This window comes from Delphinapterus leucas, chromosome 13 (genome assembly GCF_059928025.1).
Source record: "Delphinapterus leucas isolate spDelLeu-1000000601 "Yukka" chromosome 13, BTC_Dleu_Yukka2, whole genome shotgun sequence".
Classification (NCBI taxonomy): Eukaryota; Metazoa; Chordata; class Mammalia; order Artiodactyla; family Monodontidae; genus Delphinapterus; species Delphinapterus leucas.
This window is the reverse complement of record NC_143141.1, coordinates 68,389,849-68,409,284: the sequence shown is the minus strand read 5'-3', so window position 1 is coordinate 68,409,284 and position 19,436 is coordinate 68,389,849. Positions and strand designations below refer to the sequence as shown.

The 19,436-nt window shown below is 38.8% G+C and overlaps 1 protein-coding gene across 2 annotated transcripts in view; it reads left to right on the top strand.

The window, feature by feature from the left end:
* TTC27 (tetratricopeptide repeat domain 27) overlaps positions 1 to 16,772 on the top strand; it is a 185,523-nt gene extending 168,751 nt beyond the window's left edge. For both annotated transcript variants that reach the window (XM_022574121.3, XM_089922399.1), the window contains exons 17-20: positions 6,149 to 6,346; positions 7,661 to 7,772; positions 12,680 to 12,780; positions 16,535 to 16,772. In XM_022574121.3, the coding sequence (XP_022429829.2) occupies positions 6,149 to 6,346; positions 7,661 to 7,772; positions 12,680 to 12,780; positions 16,535 to 16,657 (534 nt within the window). In that variant the 3' untranslated portion in view covers positions 16,658 to 16,772. The remainder of the gene's footprint in view (positions 1 to 6,148; positions 6,347 to 7,660; positions 7,773 to 12,679; positions 12,781 to 16,534) is intronic.
* Positions 16,773 to 19,436: the final 2,664 nt, after the last annotated feature.

Below are 19,436 nucleotides of genomic sequence, written 5' to 3'. Positions count from 1 at the left end.
TTGCACTGGGCTGGCACTGCTGTGTTTCAGTCTCTCCACGTTGATGGCAAGTGGTATATAGAGTAGTGTGTGGAAGAAAAAAAAAGCACAACTAAACAGCTTTTCTCAGCCCATCTGTGAACCTTGGTCCCTTGTACGTTTCCATCCTGGGCTGCTCTTCTCCACCAAACCAGGACCCAGCCAGTCTCTGTCTCTCCAGGGTTTCCCATGTGTTTGCTGTTACTTTCTCAGATTCATCAACTTTCTCTTTTTTTTAAGCAGTGTACAGAATTGGGATTCAGAAAAAGAGGCTAGCAACGTGTTAGTACATCAGCTTGTAGGCTATGTAATCTCCATATGAAGATGAACAATAAGACCATTTTCACATTGGAAAATAATGAGTTCCGTACAAATTAAGAAAAAATTTAAATATCTTAAAAAGGAAATATACTTAACAAAAATTTGGAAAGAGATTTAAATTCACTAATAATAAAGTAAAATGCAGAATAATAGCTGCGTATACTTTTAGTGGAACAAAATATCAAAGATTAAAACACCTACACACACACACACGCGCGCGTGCGCCCAGTGCTGGTAATATGCAGTGAAATGACACATTTTCATATACTACAGATGGACATCTAATTTGATTTAGCCCTTTTTGAAAGTATCCAGCTTATCTCTAGAGTCTTAAAATGTTCATTCCCTTGATTCCATAGTTCTGTTCCTGGAATTCTAACCTAAAGAAGCTTCAGTATGAAAAAAATCTTTAGGCACAAAAATATGCAGTGAAGTGTTCTTTATAATGATAAGGACAATGGCAGTACATGGAAACAGCCTAACTATCTAACTGCAGGGGAATTGTTAAATAGACTGTGCTCTGTCAACCCAGTGGGAGGCTTTGAATCTATTAAAGTGATCTATCTAAAAAATATATGAAAACATCAAAAAATTCTATGACATAATGTTCAGTGAAAAAGGAAGATAAAACAGTTTACATAGTATTATATTTAAAAATTTACATACAGTAAAGAAATTAGAAATTAATGACAGTAGTGCTTGTGTTTGCAAATTTTATTTTCTCTTTTTATTTTTTATTAGCTCCAATGTCTTGGGGAAATTTTTAAGTTAAAAAAGAAAAAACAACAAAAACCTGTCTGGTTTGGGTTGATTCAAGATTTGGCAAAAAAATGATAGTGAACTAATCAAAGTTATTGGCATACATATTTCATAAAAGAGCAAATCTTTCCAATGAAAAGAACTTATTATTAGAAAGGAAGGAACAACAGAGGAGTAAGGAGCTGTGCTTTATCATTTAATACAGCAAATGCTTGAGAGCAAGAGCCAGGATGCGAGCTGCAGGTTCAAATCCACCTCTGCCTTCCCTAGGTGTGTGACCTTGGACAAGTTACTTACCTTCTCTGTGCTCCAGTTTCTTCATCTGCAGAATGCAAATAACAAGAGCACCTTTCCCCTAGGGTTGTTAGGAAGATTGTGTTCATAGAGCCTCCGGCTCATAGGAAGGTGTATATGTACGAATATTACCTGCTATCATCATCGTCTTCTCTTCATCCTCATCAAAACTCAGGAGGCCAGGATCACTTGTGTTCAAGACCCAGCTCCACCATTCACTTGCTCTGTGCCCTTGAGAAGTTCATTTTGCCTCTCATGCTTCAATTTCTTTGTAAAGTGGAGATAATAAAGTCCCTGCTTCCTAGGGTTACAGTGAGAACTAAATGAAATCATGTTGGTCGCATACTTAGAATGGGGCTTAGCACATTGTGAGTGCTCAGAGCAGGGGTAGTGGGAGGTATTGAGGGCTGATACCATGGTGGTAGAGTTTGTTCTTCTTTAGCTCCATTTTAATCCAAGTAAGTATAGGGGCACATAATGAGTGGGCGACGATGAGGGCTTTGCTGTCCCCTTTTGACAGAGTAAGGAAGTTGAGGGTCAGTGATGATTGTGGTAGTTTATAGGTTTATATTGCTTTACAGTTTTTGAAGCTCTTTACCTGTATATTGACTCCTTGATACAACAGTTCTGTGATGTTGCAGACAGAAGACCTGTCCTCGTTACCGCTGTTTACCAACTTCCTAGCCATTCCCCCATATTCATGGTGGACTTCAGCAACCGACTGTATATCTTCCTCTCCACTCTAGATCTACTGTTCTTGAACACTTGGTTTTAGGTAGATGGCACGTCCAGTACTTTGGACTTAAACTTCTTTGCTCTCATCTTATTTCATAGGAGCAACCCATCCAAGTGGCCATATCTTGGATCCTGTTTCCCCAAGAATCGTTTACCTCTAAATTCTTAAACTTTAGTACTCTACCCTTCAGCCTCTTATTATATACTTAATAATTTATAGTTTTAACTAGTTACTGATGGGTTCAATAATCATATTTTTACCCAGTTTACAGTAGATAAAAACATTTACCTGTTAAAAAAAAATCTTTTTCACCTTTGATGGTGCAAAGGACTATAATGCAGGTAAACTTTGTAGACTGCCCAGGAGAAAATCATAATCCTTGGTGATTCATTTTATCAAAGAAATCCTACTACAACACCCTTTGCTTTTTTTAAGTTAAAAATATCTGTTTACTAAAGAAGGGTTAAATATATGTTGAAAGTTACTATTTTGGTAGTCAGTCTGGATAACAAGAGTGTGATTTTTCTCACCAGTTAGAGGGAAGGAAATGGTGATATTTACCAGTAAATTATAACATTAATAGTTTTTTAAAAAATTTTATCACTCTAAACCCACTTTTGAAGATTACATATTAGCTCCACTTGTTAATGTATTTTTAATAACTCTTATTTTTTTCCTTCAGTTAATGGGGCTTTCTTAATTGCAGGAAATACCTTTTTAATTAACTTTTATTAAAATAGAGTGAAAATATAGAAAAGTACACAGGTCATAAGTAAACATGAATTTTCACGAAGGGCACGCACCTGTGTAAACCACCCCGCCGCCCCACGCCCTGCCGAGTGTGAGTCACAACATCACCAGCATCCCAAAGTCCTCACGGTCCCCTTATAGTCTTTGCCCCTCCCCCCTCCGCCCACACACACCAAAGACATAATTTTAAAGTTTGTAAATGAATATTCATGCGTGCTGTCGTTTTTTGTTTCCTCTTTGCCAATCTTTGTAGTTATTCTTTTTCTCTATTTTTAAATTAAATTTTTGTGTTATTAAAATAACACATAACATATAGTTTTTACAAGTTAAGTCGTAGTATAAGGCTTATAACAAAATACAGCAATTTCCTGCTCCACCGCTCCCCACTCCTATTTTTTATTAACCAAATTTTAGGTATTATCAGTTGACTTCCTATTATAGTAAATAAGGACTTAATTCTTTTATATTAGCATTTCCACTGCTTCCCTTTCTTATTTTCCCAATATATTTATATTAAAAATTTTGGTTACATGAATATTTTCTATTAATATTATATGCCTATGCAAATTATATTCAAAATAGGTATTACAGGATACTATGATTGGGGGGTATTTTTTGCTTTTCGTTTTTTATGATGTTAATACTTGTCTTGGTTTTCATGTGATTCTCTTTGTGAGCCTCTTGTCTAAAATCATGATCTCTCACGCCCTCCTTTTTCTGGCTTTAGCTCTGCATACAGTCACTAACCGTGTACCTGCCAAATCCAGCAGAATCTTCCAGTCCTGATCTTCTGTAGATGTACTCTCCTTGTTACTTTCTCCTTCCCTGGTTTCCATGACATCGCTTTCTGCCACCCTTCCTTTGTGCATAGACCTCTGTTCATCTACCCTCCTTTTAAATGTTGTGTTCCCTAAGACTCTATCCTTGGTCTGATGCTTACCCAACACAGTCTCTCTAGGCAATGTCTGCCATGGCCATGAATGACTTCTATTATGTATTCTTCCATATAGAACTCTCTTCTAAGGCCCAGATCCAGCTATTTAACCATTGTACATCAAATAGAGAGTATAAAAACAAATTTGTTATTGCCTCCCCTTATATTCAGGGTCTCTCTACTTATGGTATCTGCATATGAACTGGGTAGAGGTGTTTGGTATCTGCCCCCTAACCCCAACACAGAGGCACTCTATCTACCTCCTTACCCTTTTGCAGTTCCCTCTATGCACTCACAAATACACACACACACCCCGCTTCACCAACTTTCCCCCTCTCAAACACCAGTACTGCAGCTCTCCATTTTTACTGGCAAGAAGGCCAAAAGATTTTTCTTCCCCTTTGGCTACTCATTGTGGCTAAAATGAGGGGATAGGGTGTTGGGCCAACTGTGATATCCCAGAAAAAAACAAAGAATTTTACTAATTTAGTATGCTTCATTTGTCCATGTTAGTAACTATTTCAATAGACCATCTCTTTCGAAGTATGTTAATCCTTGAAACGTTTACAGAATGATTACTCGAAACAGGTAGTGCACATTCATACCATTTCTCCTGCATTGTGACTTTCATATTTAAAACCATGAGTGGAATTGTAATATCTATTTCATTACTTTCAGATTTAAAACTGTACATGTTGGATTGTAATGTGAATTTATAGGCAGAGATAATTTACCTTGTCCATCAAAAAAGAAGGAAGCACAATTGAGTGTTCTCCTGTCCACTTTTGTCCCTGTATATAATTAGGACCATAAGTCTGAGTTCACATTCCTAACAGTGTTCATGGGCCAGAGGAGCCTTGATTCCTTGGATGCATCTCATGCCTAGATCAGAATGCTCTATGGGGAGACAGAGCAAGGTGTCACACTGGTTGCATTTCTCTTAGCAAAGCTTTCTGAAAGAGGTGTGTTCATTCAGTCTTTCTTTCAGGCATAAGTACTCCTTGCATCAGAGCTGTGTGCCAGGCTTGATGTTAGATACTGGGGACACAAGGTGATGAAATGTGGTCCTCTCCCTGAAGTTCAGAGGAAGAATAAAGATGTGGCACCTTGTCTCTTGGAACCTTGCCACTCAGAGTGTGATCTGTGGACCATCAACATCAGCATCACCTGGGAGCTCGTTAGAAATACAAAATCTCGGTTAAGATGGAGCGGCATCTCCATCCAGGATTCCTCATTTACAGCAAGCTCCTGGGTGACGCCAATGCTGTCAGTCCAGGGGCTGCACTGAGTAGCAGCAAGGTCTGAGGGCAGTCTCCTCGAGCTGGTTCTTTAGGTGGATCCATGTGTCTTTGCTGGTCTTCTGTCACAAGAGTGGATGATGGAGGATGCACTTTCTATGCTTCCAGGAAGCCTTGAGATACATAGCCTAATATAGATGTGACAGATGTAGCTTGTCATAACAGTGTAACCCACGGTGGGGCTCACCTTAATTCATCTATCAGCATTCAAGGCATCTGACTAATGAAAATGAGATGGCCATGAAATTGCAAATGGTTGAGCGGACCTGGGGTAGTTGGAAGGTCAAGAGTTACTTTGTGGGTGCCCTGCATACCTAAGGCAAATGCACTAGCAGTTTATTATGCAACAATTAGGAAGGGCCAGGACCTCTTTTAGCAGAATTAGAGTGTTATCACTGCAGTCCAGGTGGGAATAGTGAGGCCCAACCTAAAGGAGGAGAAGCTGGATTTAGGACTCATTAGGAATGTTGAATCAAATTGGTTACATGTGGCCCAGCCAGGAGAGAAGAGACTCTAGGTTGGTGCTCAGGTCACTGGCTCTGAGACTGCAGGAGGAAGAGGGATCTGGGATCTAGGTTTCCCTCTGGGATCGATGGAGCATGAGATGTTGATGGGACATGGCTGGTAGATACGGAGGTGCACAACCCTGGGGCTCCAGAGAGGAGTCGGGCTGGAGCTGCGCTGACAGTATCGGGTAGGCTTGGTCATAGTGTATTTGCAGCTACAGGTGTGGAGCAGATCATTCAGAGAGAGCCCTCAGAGCGTGAAGAAAGGTGCACAGAGCCTAGGGCCCTGTGGAAGCAGAGCCCTCCAAGGAGCCTGAAAAGGGACACTGGGAGAGGTAGTCGGCCTGCGATTCCAGACCGTGGTTCGGGATGGCTCGTCTTGTATTTTATTTTTCAAAAGTGACGGGTGATATTCTTACAGGCCTGACAAGGTTTTTCACTGTCATCATCGTTGATGGTGAGGGTAGCTCTTTGTTTTTAGTTATTGTTTGGTTGTTTCTAGCTTCCCAGTTTCTCCTGTTCATCTTTTAAGGTCCTTACAATTCTGGTCAGGGCAGTGATGGATGGGACGGCTGATCGTAGTGGAGATGTTGCATCTGGCCTCAGAGGAAAGCTGCAGGAGCTGTTTGGCAGAGTAACTTCAAGAGTGACGAACGACGGAGAAATCTGGAGGCTGTATGCCCAAGTGTGTGGAAATGGGCAGAGTGACAAGCCTGATGAAAATGAAAAGGTGAGTCCTGCCTCAGTCCTCCGGGGCTCTTGCCTTCTGTTTGAACATAGGTGTAGTGGATCTGCTTTTTTGATGGTTGGAGGAAGACTGTGATAATTTGAAAGGTAAGATGAATACACTCAAGTTTTCAGGTGTGATTCAGAGTTCTTAACGTAAGCACCCTGAATTGTGGACACGTTAAGATTTGTAAGTATTCATCTTTTTTCTTTCCATGAATTTTTCTTAAATAATTGTTCTCTGTTTCCTGCAAAAGGGTCTGTCTTAACCTGCTCTCCCTCCAGAGCTGCAACGAACAGCTGGCTCTTGTTATTTACTCCGCACCCCTTTCTGCAGGCTCCTTGCTGAAGACTAAGGTAGACGGTACAAGGACAAAGGAGTGTTTAAATCCGAGATGGAGACTATGAAAAGGAGAAAGAAAAAGGGGCTAGATAAGAATATCAGAGAGGAGCTTGTAAAGTCTAAACATAAAATATTTTACAAAGGTTACCCTGCCCCTTTCTCACAAGTGCAGTAGAACACCAGATAGATTCAAGGTATGCCTTTAGCTTCTTATCTTAGAATGTAGATGCACCTCCAGGTTTCCAAGGTTGGAATACTAAATATTTTGTGCTCTTTTCAAAACATCCACAACAAATCAAGTGTACTTCTTGTGTAAGTTTGGAATTCGCCACAGTACAGCTAATCTGTGGGATTCTTAGCCGTTCTCTCCTCCCTCAGTCCACCCAGCTGGCTTCCACCAAAGCCCTGTCAGCCCAGAGAACACATACTCACACGCAGGCATGCACACACTCCTGCTTTCCGTCCTTCCATTTTGTCTTGAATTATGTCCCCTCTTTATGTGCAGAATTAAGGGTACTCTGAATTCTCTGATCTGTGACTTCTCCCTCAAGAATCCACAAGGGTGGGGTTGTGAAAGAGAGTGTTTTAAACATCTGTGAGTTTACACACCTACCAGTAATTCAGTAGTTTTCACCAAGTTCACACCTCATTCTCTAAACTGGTCTCTCAAGCTGATGGCTACAAATGCTAGGGAAATGTGTATACTTCTTATAGATTTCCAAACCAAGCGTTTTTATTTTTCTGTTTGGAGGGAAGTGTCTCTATCCAGACACATCCTGTTGATTTCTTTTAATTGCTCATTGTTGTTGGATGTGCATCTATGCCCCTTCTTTGATGAGAATCATAGAAACTGTGCTACATAACAAGAGAGACTGGTTTTTCGGTTGGAATTAGTTCCATGTGACTTCCAGGAAGCTGAGTTTGAAATGTGAATTCTACTTGTTATTCTGAAAGTTGTTCTTTTTCTTTCCTCAGGCGTTCCAGTATCTCTCTAAGGCATACAAGTGTGACACACAGTCCAGTTGTTGGGAGAAAGATATTACATCATTTAAGGAAGTGGTTCAGAGAGCCTTAGGACTCGCACATGGTATTTGATGTGATGTTTGATATCCATGGCATATTTTAATGTATTTTTACTGATAAGAAGAAGTATTAGTCAAAAGCAAAGTTCCATTACAAATAATTTCAGGTTATTTCATTATATTAAAATTGTTGTAGTTAATTCAGCAAATATTTACAGACCAACTATTATGTAGTAGGCACCCTGGAGCAATAAGAAGAAATAGGCTAGAGGCTTAAATAGTGTTTGAATAAGTGACAGATGATAGAAACTTTAGAGATAGGAAATACTTTTACAACTGTATTTAATCTTCACTTCACACAGAAGTAACCTTCTCCTGCATTGATGATGTAGTAGTAAGAAAATATTAACTTTTCCTGACTCATGTTCTTCTTTTATAAATGAAAATATTCATAAAAATACATAGATTTCTGGAGTGCATAGCAATATACATAAGAGCTATGGCATATACAAAGGAAATTAAAAATATAATCTAATCCATAACTTTGGGAAATTTAGTGGGTGATATTTGAGGGGAGGGAAAACCTTACATATAAAATTGTAGGCCAGTTGGGGAAAGATACTCCAGATAAATGCCACCTTTAATTATTTGCATTAATGAAAAATATACTAGTTAAAGGTAATAATGCACTTTTATATTTATGTTTGAATATAGGCATGTGGTGCCCTGGGAATGCAATTCAAATAAAATAATGAAGCCACACTGTCAAGAACTGAATCACAAGGACTGTGAACCTATCCTAAAGTCCTGCTCTAACTTCTGCAACTAATAGTTGCAGCAAATAGGTAGCCAACAAGGGACAATAAAAAGGGCAGAACTTTGGACTCAGGGAGGCCCAAGTTCCAGGACCAGCTCTACCACATACTAACTAGGTGACTTGGGGTCACCATTACTTAGCTTCTCTGACTCTTAGCTCCCTCATGGGGAAAATGGGGATAATATCTACCTATGGTTGTTATGAAAAATAAGTAAAAACATATTTAAACACTTACCGGTATCTTACACATGGTTTAAATGTTAATCCCTTACCTCCTTACCCCCACCCTGTTCCTTCTATGGTAGAGGATCTGAGCTGTATGATAAGGGACTCAAAACTAAAAAGAAAAAAACGAACAAGAATAAAGTTTAACTTTGCCTTGAAAGAAGTCATAGAACAAACAATTTAGAAATGGGCTTAGTAGTTAATAATTCTACTTATCTTTGACAAAAGGATATAAATATCCAAAAGGTTGAGATAATTGCCGATAGACCAGTGGAGGGATGGTCTAGGGTGGCTAGAATTTATGTAGCTTGTGCTGGCCTCCTGGTGGGTGGGCTTAGATGAAGCTCATTCTTTATCCCTTTGGCCTTTGTGGATATGGTACTGTATTTCGGTAAACCCATGCTAAGCAGTTATAACGGTGCAATTTTCTCTGAATTTATCTGAGCTACTTCAGCTTGCCAACCCTAAACATTTCGGTGAACAGCAGGCTCTATAACAGTCAAAGCCAAGATATTTTCTGTAATCACTAAGTGATAGTGTTAAACCTGTCAAATATAAATATGCAGGTTAAAGAAGTACTCTAGGAAAAATCTTCATTTTGCATCTTAAAGTTGATTGCAAACTATTTTTGGTACCTTTTTTTTGTTTTTTCATCCAGGCAATACTTAGAGAAAAACAAGTGTCTGTTCTTTTAAGTTTCCCTTTGACTTAGTGAATTATGTGTTCGTGCTCCTACAACATTTTAAGCATACTTGAGTGGATGCTCAGCTTTCTTTTCTCGTGATATTTTAGATTTATGGAGATAAATCTTAACCTTTTCTATGTTGCTTTTGTATACCAGTGCTTCATGGAAGAATGAGCTGAATTTCTCTGTTATTTCTGTTCTCTTTTTCATCTTTCTCCCCATCCCTGTTCTCCACCTCACCCGATTCTGGAAAAGGAAATATAACATTTAGAAAAATCTCCATATGATTTATTCCCTTCTGGGTTGCTATTTTTAAGAGTAGCCATGTGCTTCAGAAAGCTTGGTGTAAGACATTGTGGTCTCCACGTAGTGTTGGAGACCCTTCTATAATAGTGTTGTCATCGTGTACCCATTGTTCTGTCTGGAGGGTATTCATTTACAGTCTCTGCTGTTCTGTCTTCTGGGAAAGAGTGGACAAAAGTTCGTTCCTTCTTTGCCATCCAGGAACTTCTAAAATAATAGTTACGCATTTTAACTACAGTCTGCCTGCAGGAAGCACAGCTGTCTTGGATTTCCCAATGATTTGAAACAGCAGGTTATTTCTTTCTCTCTCTGTCTCTCTCTCTGTGTCTCTCTGTGTCTCTCTCTGTCTGTCTCCCCCCCCCCCCCCCCCCGCCCTGTCTCCCCATCTCTAACGCCTTTTGGAAATGGGATTGAGGAAGGGGACTAATGGAGCACTGTTTGTCTTTTTGCTTTTTTGTTTTTCTCAAAATGACAATGAAGGATTGAAAACAGAATCACAGCTGTTTTTGATATGTTACTAGGTACTAAATAGCCCAAGTACCTCAGTAATAGCAGTTACAACCTTCCTCTATTATGGGACACAGACATCATAATCCTCACTATCTCCATGTTAACTGTACCCTTTGAAAATGAGTGTAACGTTGTTGATTACCATGCATCCTTTCAAAGTCTGATTATTATTTTAGAATAGGAATGTCAAGCATAGTTCTCACCAGCCATGGAAGGTGTTAATGAATGGCAAAACTATTTTGCCAGGCACAAGCAGCCTCCACCAATTGGTGAGAGTTTGCATACAGAAAGAAATCTGTTTTCCATCCCTGTTCTGAGATACAGGGTACTAAGTAAACCTCAGTTGTTGCACTGTTTAGTGTAGTTTTAAAATAGGATCTGCTTATTGATCTGTTTGTAGTGAGCATAATTTAGAGGAACAAGAACAAATCAGTGGAGAAATACGAGGCATTATATATATATATATATATATTAGCAAGACATTAAATATTATTTATTCCAAGTTAGTTTTATTCTTTTAGAATTTCTCGTTTTGTGCATGTTTTATTATTTTTTTCTTTCTTAATTCAGCAACATTTTATTTTGCCCCTCTGCTCATTAGGCATTTACTGTCTTTTTTTTTCTTTTTTTATATATACACATTCATATATATATATGTGTGTGTGTGTGTGTACTTAAAAAAATTTTTTTAACATCTTTATTGGAGTATAATCGCTTTACAATGGTGTGTTAGTATCTCCTGTATAACAAAATGAATCAGCTATACATATATCCTCATATCCCCTCCCTTTTGAGCCTCCTTCCCATTCTCACTATCCCACCCCTTTAAATGGTCACAAAGCACCGAGCTGATCTCCCTGTGCCATGTGGCTGCTTCCCACTAGCTATCTATTTTATATTTGGTAGTGTGTATATGTCAATGCTACTCTCTCACCTCGTCCCAGCTTCCCCTCCCCACCCTGTGTCCTCAAATCCATTCTCTACATCTGCATCTTTATTCCTGTCCTGCTCCTAGGTTCATCAGAACCATCTTTTTTTACATTCCATATATGTGTGTTAGCCTATGGTATTTGTTTTTCTGTTTCTGACTTCACTCTGTATGACAGACTGTAGGTCCATCTACCTCACTACAAATAACTCAATTTCATTTCTTTTTATGGCTGAGTAATATTCCATTGTATATATGTGCCACATCTTCTTTATCCATTCATCTGTCGATGGACACTTAGGTTGCTTCCATGTCCTGGCTATTGTAAATAGAGCTGCAGTGAGCATTGTGATACATGACTCTTTATGAATTATGGTTTTCTCAGGGTATAGAGGCATTATATTTTTACAAAGCTCTTCACTTGTTCTTTTTTTTTTAATTAATTTATTTGGCTGTGTTGTGTCTTCGTTGCTGCGCAGGGGCTTTCTCTAGTTGTGTTGAGCGGGAGCTACACTTCATTGTGGTGCGCAGGCTTCTCATTGCAGTGGCTTCTCTTGCTGCAGAGCATGGGCTCTAGGCATGCAGGCTTCAGTAGTTGTGGCACGTGGGCTCTAGAGCACAGGCTCAGTAGTTGTGGCGCACAGGCTTAGTTGCTCTGCGGCATGTGGTATCCTCCCGGACCAGGGCTCGAACCTGTGTCCCCTGCATTGGCAGGTGGATTCTTAACCACTGTGCTTTAACCACTTGTTCTTAAAAAGCATTAATAGGCAGGCCCTGTGCTAGGAAGGGTTACACGCTCTTGATAATTTCAAGTTTTAGGAAAATAGGCTCTCCAGAATGCTGGAGGTAGAGGTGTCGGGAATGAGTGACTGTCCTCTCCCCCACTTCTTGCTAATGGATACCAAGCATGGCTTAGTGACCCCAGAGCCTGGTCGTGGTCACATTCCCTAAATGCAGGCACCTAGGTTGTTGGCGTCACTTCTTCCAGAATGGTGATGTAAACTCTGAATACGAAAATGCAGTAAGAATTGAGCTGTAAATATCTGGCATGTCACTTCTTTGGGCTGGTGTCATCCGCAATTGTGATTCCCCATTAGGGACTCAGTACCGTGAGAAGCCACATTAAGATGAGCTGCATATGTTTTTGTTCTCTGTGGGTACCTTGTGTTCAATTAGACCTTGTCTCTGCCTAATTTCATTACTCTGTGCTTGTGTGTGTGCACGTGCGTGTGTGTTTTCACGGTCCATTCCCAACAGTCTGTAACTCACCAAATATCCCTCATTTTCCTCAAAATTTTCCTTTTAGCAATAAGCTATCCTTCTTAAGGGATAAAAGGAAAATTTATGCATATAACTTATTTTCCTTTCACCAAAATAAAACTTGTCACGTAGAAATATTTCTGAAGTCTGTTACTATAAAATCCTAATTAACTAATTGGTTTTTGTACTTACAAATTATCATTATCAATTTTTAATGGATGTTTTCCCCATATTTATCTTCCAGTGGCTATAAAATGCAGTAGAAGCAAATCCAGTCCCCAGGAGGCTATACAAGTGCTTTCTTCAGTTCGACTCAATTTACGGGGCTTGTTATCTAAAGCAAAGGTGAGAGTGAAATATGAATTAATTAGAATTATCATAGAAAATAAAAGGTCTTTGGTATCAGCCAGCTGCTCTTAAGTCTTCTTTTACATGAAGGATAATTTTAGGCCCATGTTATATTTTAGACATCAGCCCCCAGGTGATTAGTTGTACTGGTGAGGAGATCATTGACCCAGTGGCTAAATCACCCTACACATGGGTAACTTAGGAGTCTTTGAAATTAATATTTATAATCCAGCTCTTGATGCTTTCTTTAAGTCAAATTAAAACACTGCTCTACTACTTACTATCACTTTTTCCCGAAGTGTGGCATATATACTACTAGTAGCACTTGGGTAAACACTTTATTTTAATATGTATTTATTTCAGTGCATGTTAGAAAAAGTATAACTAGCATATCAAACCTACAGTTTCATGAATAGTATTGCTTATTTTCTATTTACAGTAGTGTTCTAATGTTTCCTTTAAAATACTTTTATTTAAATAAAAAATTGATTTAGAGATGAATATTAAGTAGGTGATATAGGGATTTGACACAAATATTAAGGTAGATAGGTTGACTCAAGCCTGACAACTAAAACATACGCTATCAGATTACAAATACCAACCTATGAACCAGTGCTAGGATGGGGACACCCGAGAATTATGGAGGGAGGTTTTTTGAAGATTGGACTCCACATCTCTACCTGTGACAGATTGGGTCTGGGACAGAGCCTGGGAAATTTGTGTTAAATTTCCCAGGTAATTCTAACATGCAGCCAGGTTTGGAGTACACCTCAGGAACAAAATTTAAAGGAATATAACTTCTAACACACTTTAGCACTTTTTTTTCTAATCTTTCCTTGCCTTCACTATTTAATCCTGGGTTGCAAACTAATTTTACTTCACTTCTGAGAGTAAGTCCATGGCAAGTGAAGGTCACTTCTGGACACGTGTAATAACCTTTCCAGACTATGCTTTTTATTAATTGATGATCTTTTCAGATCAGAGCATCATTTTTGCCTCTTTAGATTATTAACTCACTTTTCTGTCCTTATTAGTCTGCATGCTGGAACCAGGTTTCTGTAATCTACCTGGGGAAACTATATTTCCTCCCAACAGGAAACTTCAAACAACTTCCGATTATGAGTCTCTCAGAAAACTGCAAGAGCTCTCTCAAAGAAAGTCAAGGTAGCAGACTTTTTCTGTGACTCTCCTTCCCAAATTGGGAGCTAATTTTCCTAGTTTTGGTGAGATCACTAACCTACCCATGATTGTTTATTTCTTCAGGATGTACTCTACAGATTTCCGTATTCTGTGCAAAGCTTTTTCTTATAATGTATTAATTTTACATAAACCTATACTTGTATGACTTAAATAGTCTTGTCTGTACTACCCATCCATTCATATTGTGGAACTCCAAACATTGAAAATGAGACCTCAGAACATCATCTGTATTTAGATTTTGTTCTCATTAGATCGCAACCGGATTATCCGAAAATGGGAAAAATTGCTTCCCAACATCTCCTTTGAAAGCACCTTTTTGCATATAATATTTGGGAGTCTCTGATTTTGTAGTAAATCATATGCCTTTTCTACTTTTTCAACAAATTGGGTTTGCTAAGCAGAATTGCCTTCCAAAAGAACACTTTTGCAGAACACTTTAAAAAGTGAAAATGGGGCTTCCCTGGTGGCTCAGTGGTTGAGAATCTGCCTGCCAATGCAGGGGACATGGGTTCGAGCCCTGGTCTGGGAGGATCCCACATGCCACGGAGCAGCTAGGCCCGTGAGCCACAGCTACTGAGCCTGCGCGTCTGGAGCTTGTGCTCCGCAACAAGAGAGGCCGCGACAGTGAGAGGCCTGCGCACCGCGATGAAGAGTGGCCCCCGCTCACCGCAACTGGAGAAAGCCCTCGCACGGAAACGAAGACCCAACACAGCCAAAAATAATAAATAAATAAATAAATTTTTTAAAAAAAGTGAAAATGAATGACGATAACTGTGTTAAATAGCAGGCTTGGTTTGCATGAATCTCTGGTCTTTTCTTGCCAGGCCTGGGACTTCATGGAATTAAACTCCTAGGTAGAACCTAGAGATTCACCTAAATTCATGAAGTTCATGCTTGGCCAGGACACAGTAACTCCTCGGCCCTCAGCACCCTGTCCTTGTACAGATTTGCTGCAGGGGGTCATGAGGGCAGTTGGTGAAAACGCTGGAGAGCCTGGAGACAGAACAGATTTACCACTTACACTCCATGGGATCCTCAGCAAATTATTCATTCTTTCTAAGCCTCAGTTTCTTTCTGCTTTCTCCTTACTTTATAGGGAAGTGATGCACACTATTTTTTAATTAATTAATTTATTTTTGGCTGCATTGGGTCTTTGTTGCTGTGTGTGGGCTTTCTCTAGTTGCGGCGAGCAGGGGCTAGTCTTCGTTGTGGTGCACGGGCTTCTCATTGTGGAACACGGGCTCTAGGCACGCGGGCTTCAGTAGTTGTGGCTTGCGGGCCCTAGAGCACAGGCTCAGTAGTTGTGGCTCATGGGCTTAAGTGCTCCGCGGCATGTGGGATCTTCCCAGACCAGGGATCGAACCTGTGTCCCCTGCATTGTCAGGTGGATTCTTAACCACTGCGCCACCAGGGAAGTCCCAGTGGTGCAGATATATGATGATTTGCAAGTACTGTAATTCTTAGTAAAAACAAACATGCTATGTGAGTCCAAGTTACTTTCCTCAAAGGTGTTTTCTCTACTGATCACATCGCAGTGGTTGGTATGTCAATCTGTTGTGAAATGCTGTACAAGGTGTGACTACACAGTAATGTGGCAAAGCTTTGCAAAGCATTTTTGAAGTTCTGCATTCAAGTGAATGTTCTTTGCTCCATAAATCACTATGAGAAACTCTAAGCTTACTGTAGTGATGATGCCGTCGCTCAGAACATCTTCAGGATTCCCTTTTTAAAATAGCTGTCAGAACAATTGCTATCATCTGTGGTGGTAGTAAATAGTTATATTGTAATGGTAAATTTGATTTTTGTAAACAAATCATCTAGTCAGTTGTGATGAAAAAGATTTATGGTAAGCTGAGTAAATTACATTTCTGATTAAAACACACACACACACACACACACACACACACACACACACACACACAGTCATAAAATCCTGAAGCTGATTTTCTTGGGTGCCTATACCGGCTCAGCAGGCAGCCCCTAGAGAGGCATTCCAGAATGTTTCAGCCATGGTGGCATTATTGGAGTATGTTGCAATATGCCTCCCAAGGCAATTCCTTTTACCGAAGGAGGGCACTTTTATTTTGCTGGGCTTTTTTGCTGTCACCAAATTTTGATGATTTTTGTGGCCTCTGAGTCCTAAGACATATTAATTTTCAAATAATTAGCATAAAAGTATGATTTATATGAACTTGAATATAAAATACATTTGTTCTGCTTGTATACACAAAGAATAGATTTCTTTTGTTTGGATGAATGATGTCTCTTTATCCAAAAACCATCTTATGACATTGAAATGAATAGTGTAATCAATATTCAAGGCAACCATTTTGAAGAGCAGAGCTGATTTGAATTTACAAGTTCAGGCATATTGTTTGATTCATCCTTTAATTGTTGCAGCTTGTATATTTCAGGATGGCGAATAGAACAAATACTGTTGCTACTATAATGTATTATTAAGCAAAGGGAATTTTAATTCTGTACTCTATCTATATTATTTTAAAGAGATTTTCATTGTTTTGATAGTTCTGCCTTGTTCTTTATGTTGCAGCAACTTTTTACAGATGTGGTAAGTGGAGAAATTTCCAGGGAGTTAGCTGATGAAACAGCAGCAATGGACACCTTAGTAACAGAGCTTCAAGACCTAAGCAACCAATTTCGAAATCAGTATTGACCATCCTCGGAACAGCTTCTGGAAAAGGTGCTTCACCTTCTGGAATTTCTCTTATACCTGTGTATCTAAACCACAAGATACTAATTTTTTTAATAAATTTCTCTTGTATGGGTAACATTCTTGCTTTTGTAATCTTTCCAAATGTTTGAACTTTCTGAAATACATTAAATAAAATGTTCCTTCCTTCTTTCTTTAGGCTTAATTACAGTTGAATTCACTATTTTTATTATCCTTCAGGTATTTCAGCACAAAGAGCAAAAAAAATGTTGCTTTCTTTTTAGCATAGGGTTTATTCTGTCACAGCCTAAAATGAATTAGATCATTCTTTGGAAAAAGTCTAAACAGGAAACAAAGAAATCACACGCTACAAGTTTGTGGAATCATTAGATTGGCTGATGTATTATCCAAAAGTGATAAAAGAGTACTTTTGGTGATGGAAACCTTTACGCTTCTTGAGATTTTGTATTTGGGTCCAAAAGATACGGGCTTGGCTAAGTTAGAAATGTGGGTATGGTTTAACTTCTAAATCAGGGAAAATGCAAGAAAAAAATGACATAACTCAAATTTTGACTCAGCCATTAGCCACTAGTAACCAGGCTGACCCTCATTGTGTATACTGCCAGCCCTAAAGATGGTTATTTAATAAGGTTATTATGAGTGAAGACAGCTATAAATGGTGCCATATTACAAAAATGCCAAAGTAAAATGTTTTCTTAGTAATGTCTATGGAAACAAATATTGAAGGCAGCAGCTGAGCTTAATAATCTTACTACAAAAGTCATAGTAAGGAATTTGAAGTCCTGGCTTGGGTTGCTGAATATTGGGTCCCATGCATAAGTCATTTGACCCTTGCTGTTTTCCATGTTCTTATTTATAAAATGTGAATAATTTCTATCCCTTGCTGCTTTGTGAGTTTCTACTGCCTTTGGAAATTTAAAAATATGTAGTCCACAAATGTAAGTATTCTGACCATTAAAAAAAAACTTTTTAAAAACTTTCATCTATGAATTTTGGTTATGAATGCTTAGCAGTGCTTCTTTTACTTAACCACCTGCTTCTCTTTTCTAGTATCATACTAGCCTAAAAAAAAAAAAGCTGATGTATGTCTCAAAGCAGTTTCTCTTACAGGAGATGCAGTAACTATGAGAAAGACCAGTAAAATGATGTAGTAGCATGAATTAACATTAAATGTCCACTTGAATCTTTTATGGAAGCCATTGGGGAATAGGTGGGTGGGTGGATGGTTGGATGGAGGGAACGAGGTTTTAAGATTAAAACCTCTTTATCGGTACCTAGCTGTGAACCCCAAGAGAAAACAGATAAATACTGAAAAGGGTAAAGATTTCAGGAATTGAGTAGAAGATTGAAGAAGAATTTCCAGGTTTTAGAAGTTTTTAGTTCTCAGTTTGTTTTCCTTTGGGTTCAAAGTAGAAAGGCACTGGTGAGTGTGAACTGCCGCAAACCAAGTCCTAAAAGGATTATTACCTTCCAGTCCTATTTTCAAATGCTATAGTGGACCAAAGTCTCCAGGAAGCTGCCCTACACCTCTTTTTTCTTGGGATGATCTCACAAAAGAGCTATTAGATATCTTCTTTTAAAGATATAGACCTGTTAGTTATGTTTAATAGTCTTACTAGGAGAGTGAATGTTAAGTGAATGTTTAACATAATTGAAGAAAATGTCGGGGGTAGGTACTATGGTAAAGTAGGAAAAACTTGGGTTTTAGCAAAACCTCATCTCTACCACCTCCTAACACTTAATACTTAACGCTCTGGTACTTGATTTTTTCATCTGTAGAGAGTGTTGTGATAATAGTACCTCCTATCAAGTTCTTAATATCTCTTATAGCACTTTCACCCAGCTGCAGAGTCAGTAACAGAGTATCTGTTTAAACAGCTGTATATCATTTCCAATAGGGTCTTTGATGCTTTGTATTGCTATGTTATGATTTATATACTTGCTATTTCCAAATGCCTTATCTTTTATAGATTTCAACTTTGGTTTTTTAGTATTAATACATTGGTTTTCAGAATTACTTTTTTGTCTTATCAACTAGAAAAATATAAAGATGTTATCCTTTAATCTTTATTTAGTTCCCACAGCATAAATAATAATACTTACTGAGTACTCACTATGTACTAGGTAGGTTTGCGACATCACCAGTAAACTAAAGAAAGAGAAATAGCCGGAATTCGAAGACTGCTGAAACCTGCATTCTTTGTACTTGCTATGTTGGGGCTAGAAAGAACTTCCAATGGTCAGCTGATTTCAGTCTTCTCTTTCCAACAATGGGATACCTGGAAAGATTGCCTTTCATTGTTTATAAAGTTTTTCAAGGAGAGAAATTCTGTGAGATCTCAGTTAACAATTGCCTGTGGTCTGTTAAGATTATTTAGGATTATTTGATCTTTATTTTAATAAATTCTTTGTTGGCCTTTTTCCAAAGAAGCAACATAGTAAATGGGGACCCTAACTGCAAAGGAGTTAAAATAAACCCAAATGGAATAAGAAATCACTTCCCTACACCCAAACCCAAAACTCAGGAAGCTTGGAGAGTTGATACTGAGTCTGGGAAGCAGCGCCATGGGGGGTGTATTGAGGGGTCGTGAGTAGAGTGGTGAGGTTCAGAACTGCAGAATCCCAGAGTGGACTTTGAGGTTCCCATGTAGGGGTGGACAGCTTGGCCTTACCTCAGATGGAGCCTCAGTACAGTAATGAGAACCCCAAACATTGAAAGCACTGACTTATTTAATTTTGGTGTGTTTATTTTTAGATTTCT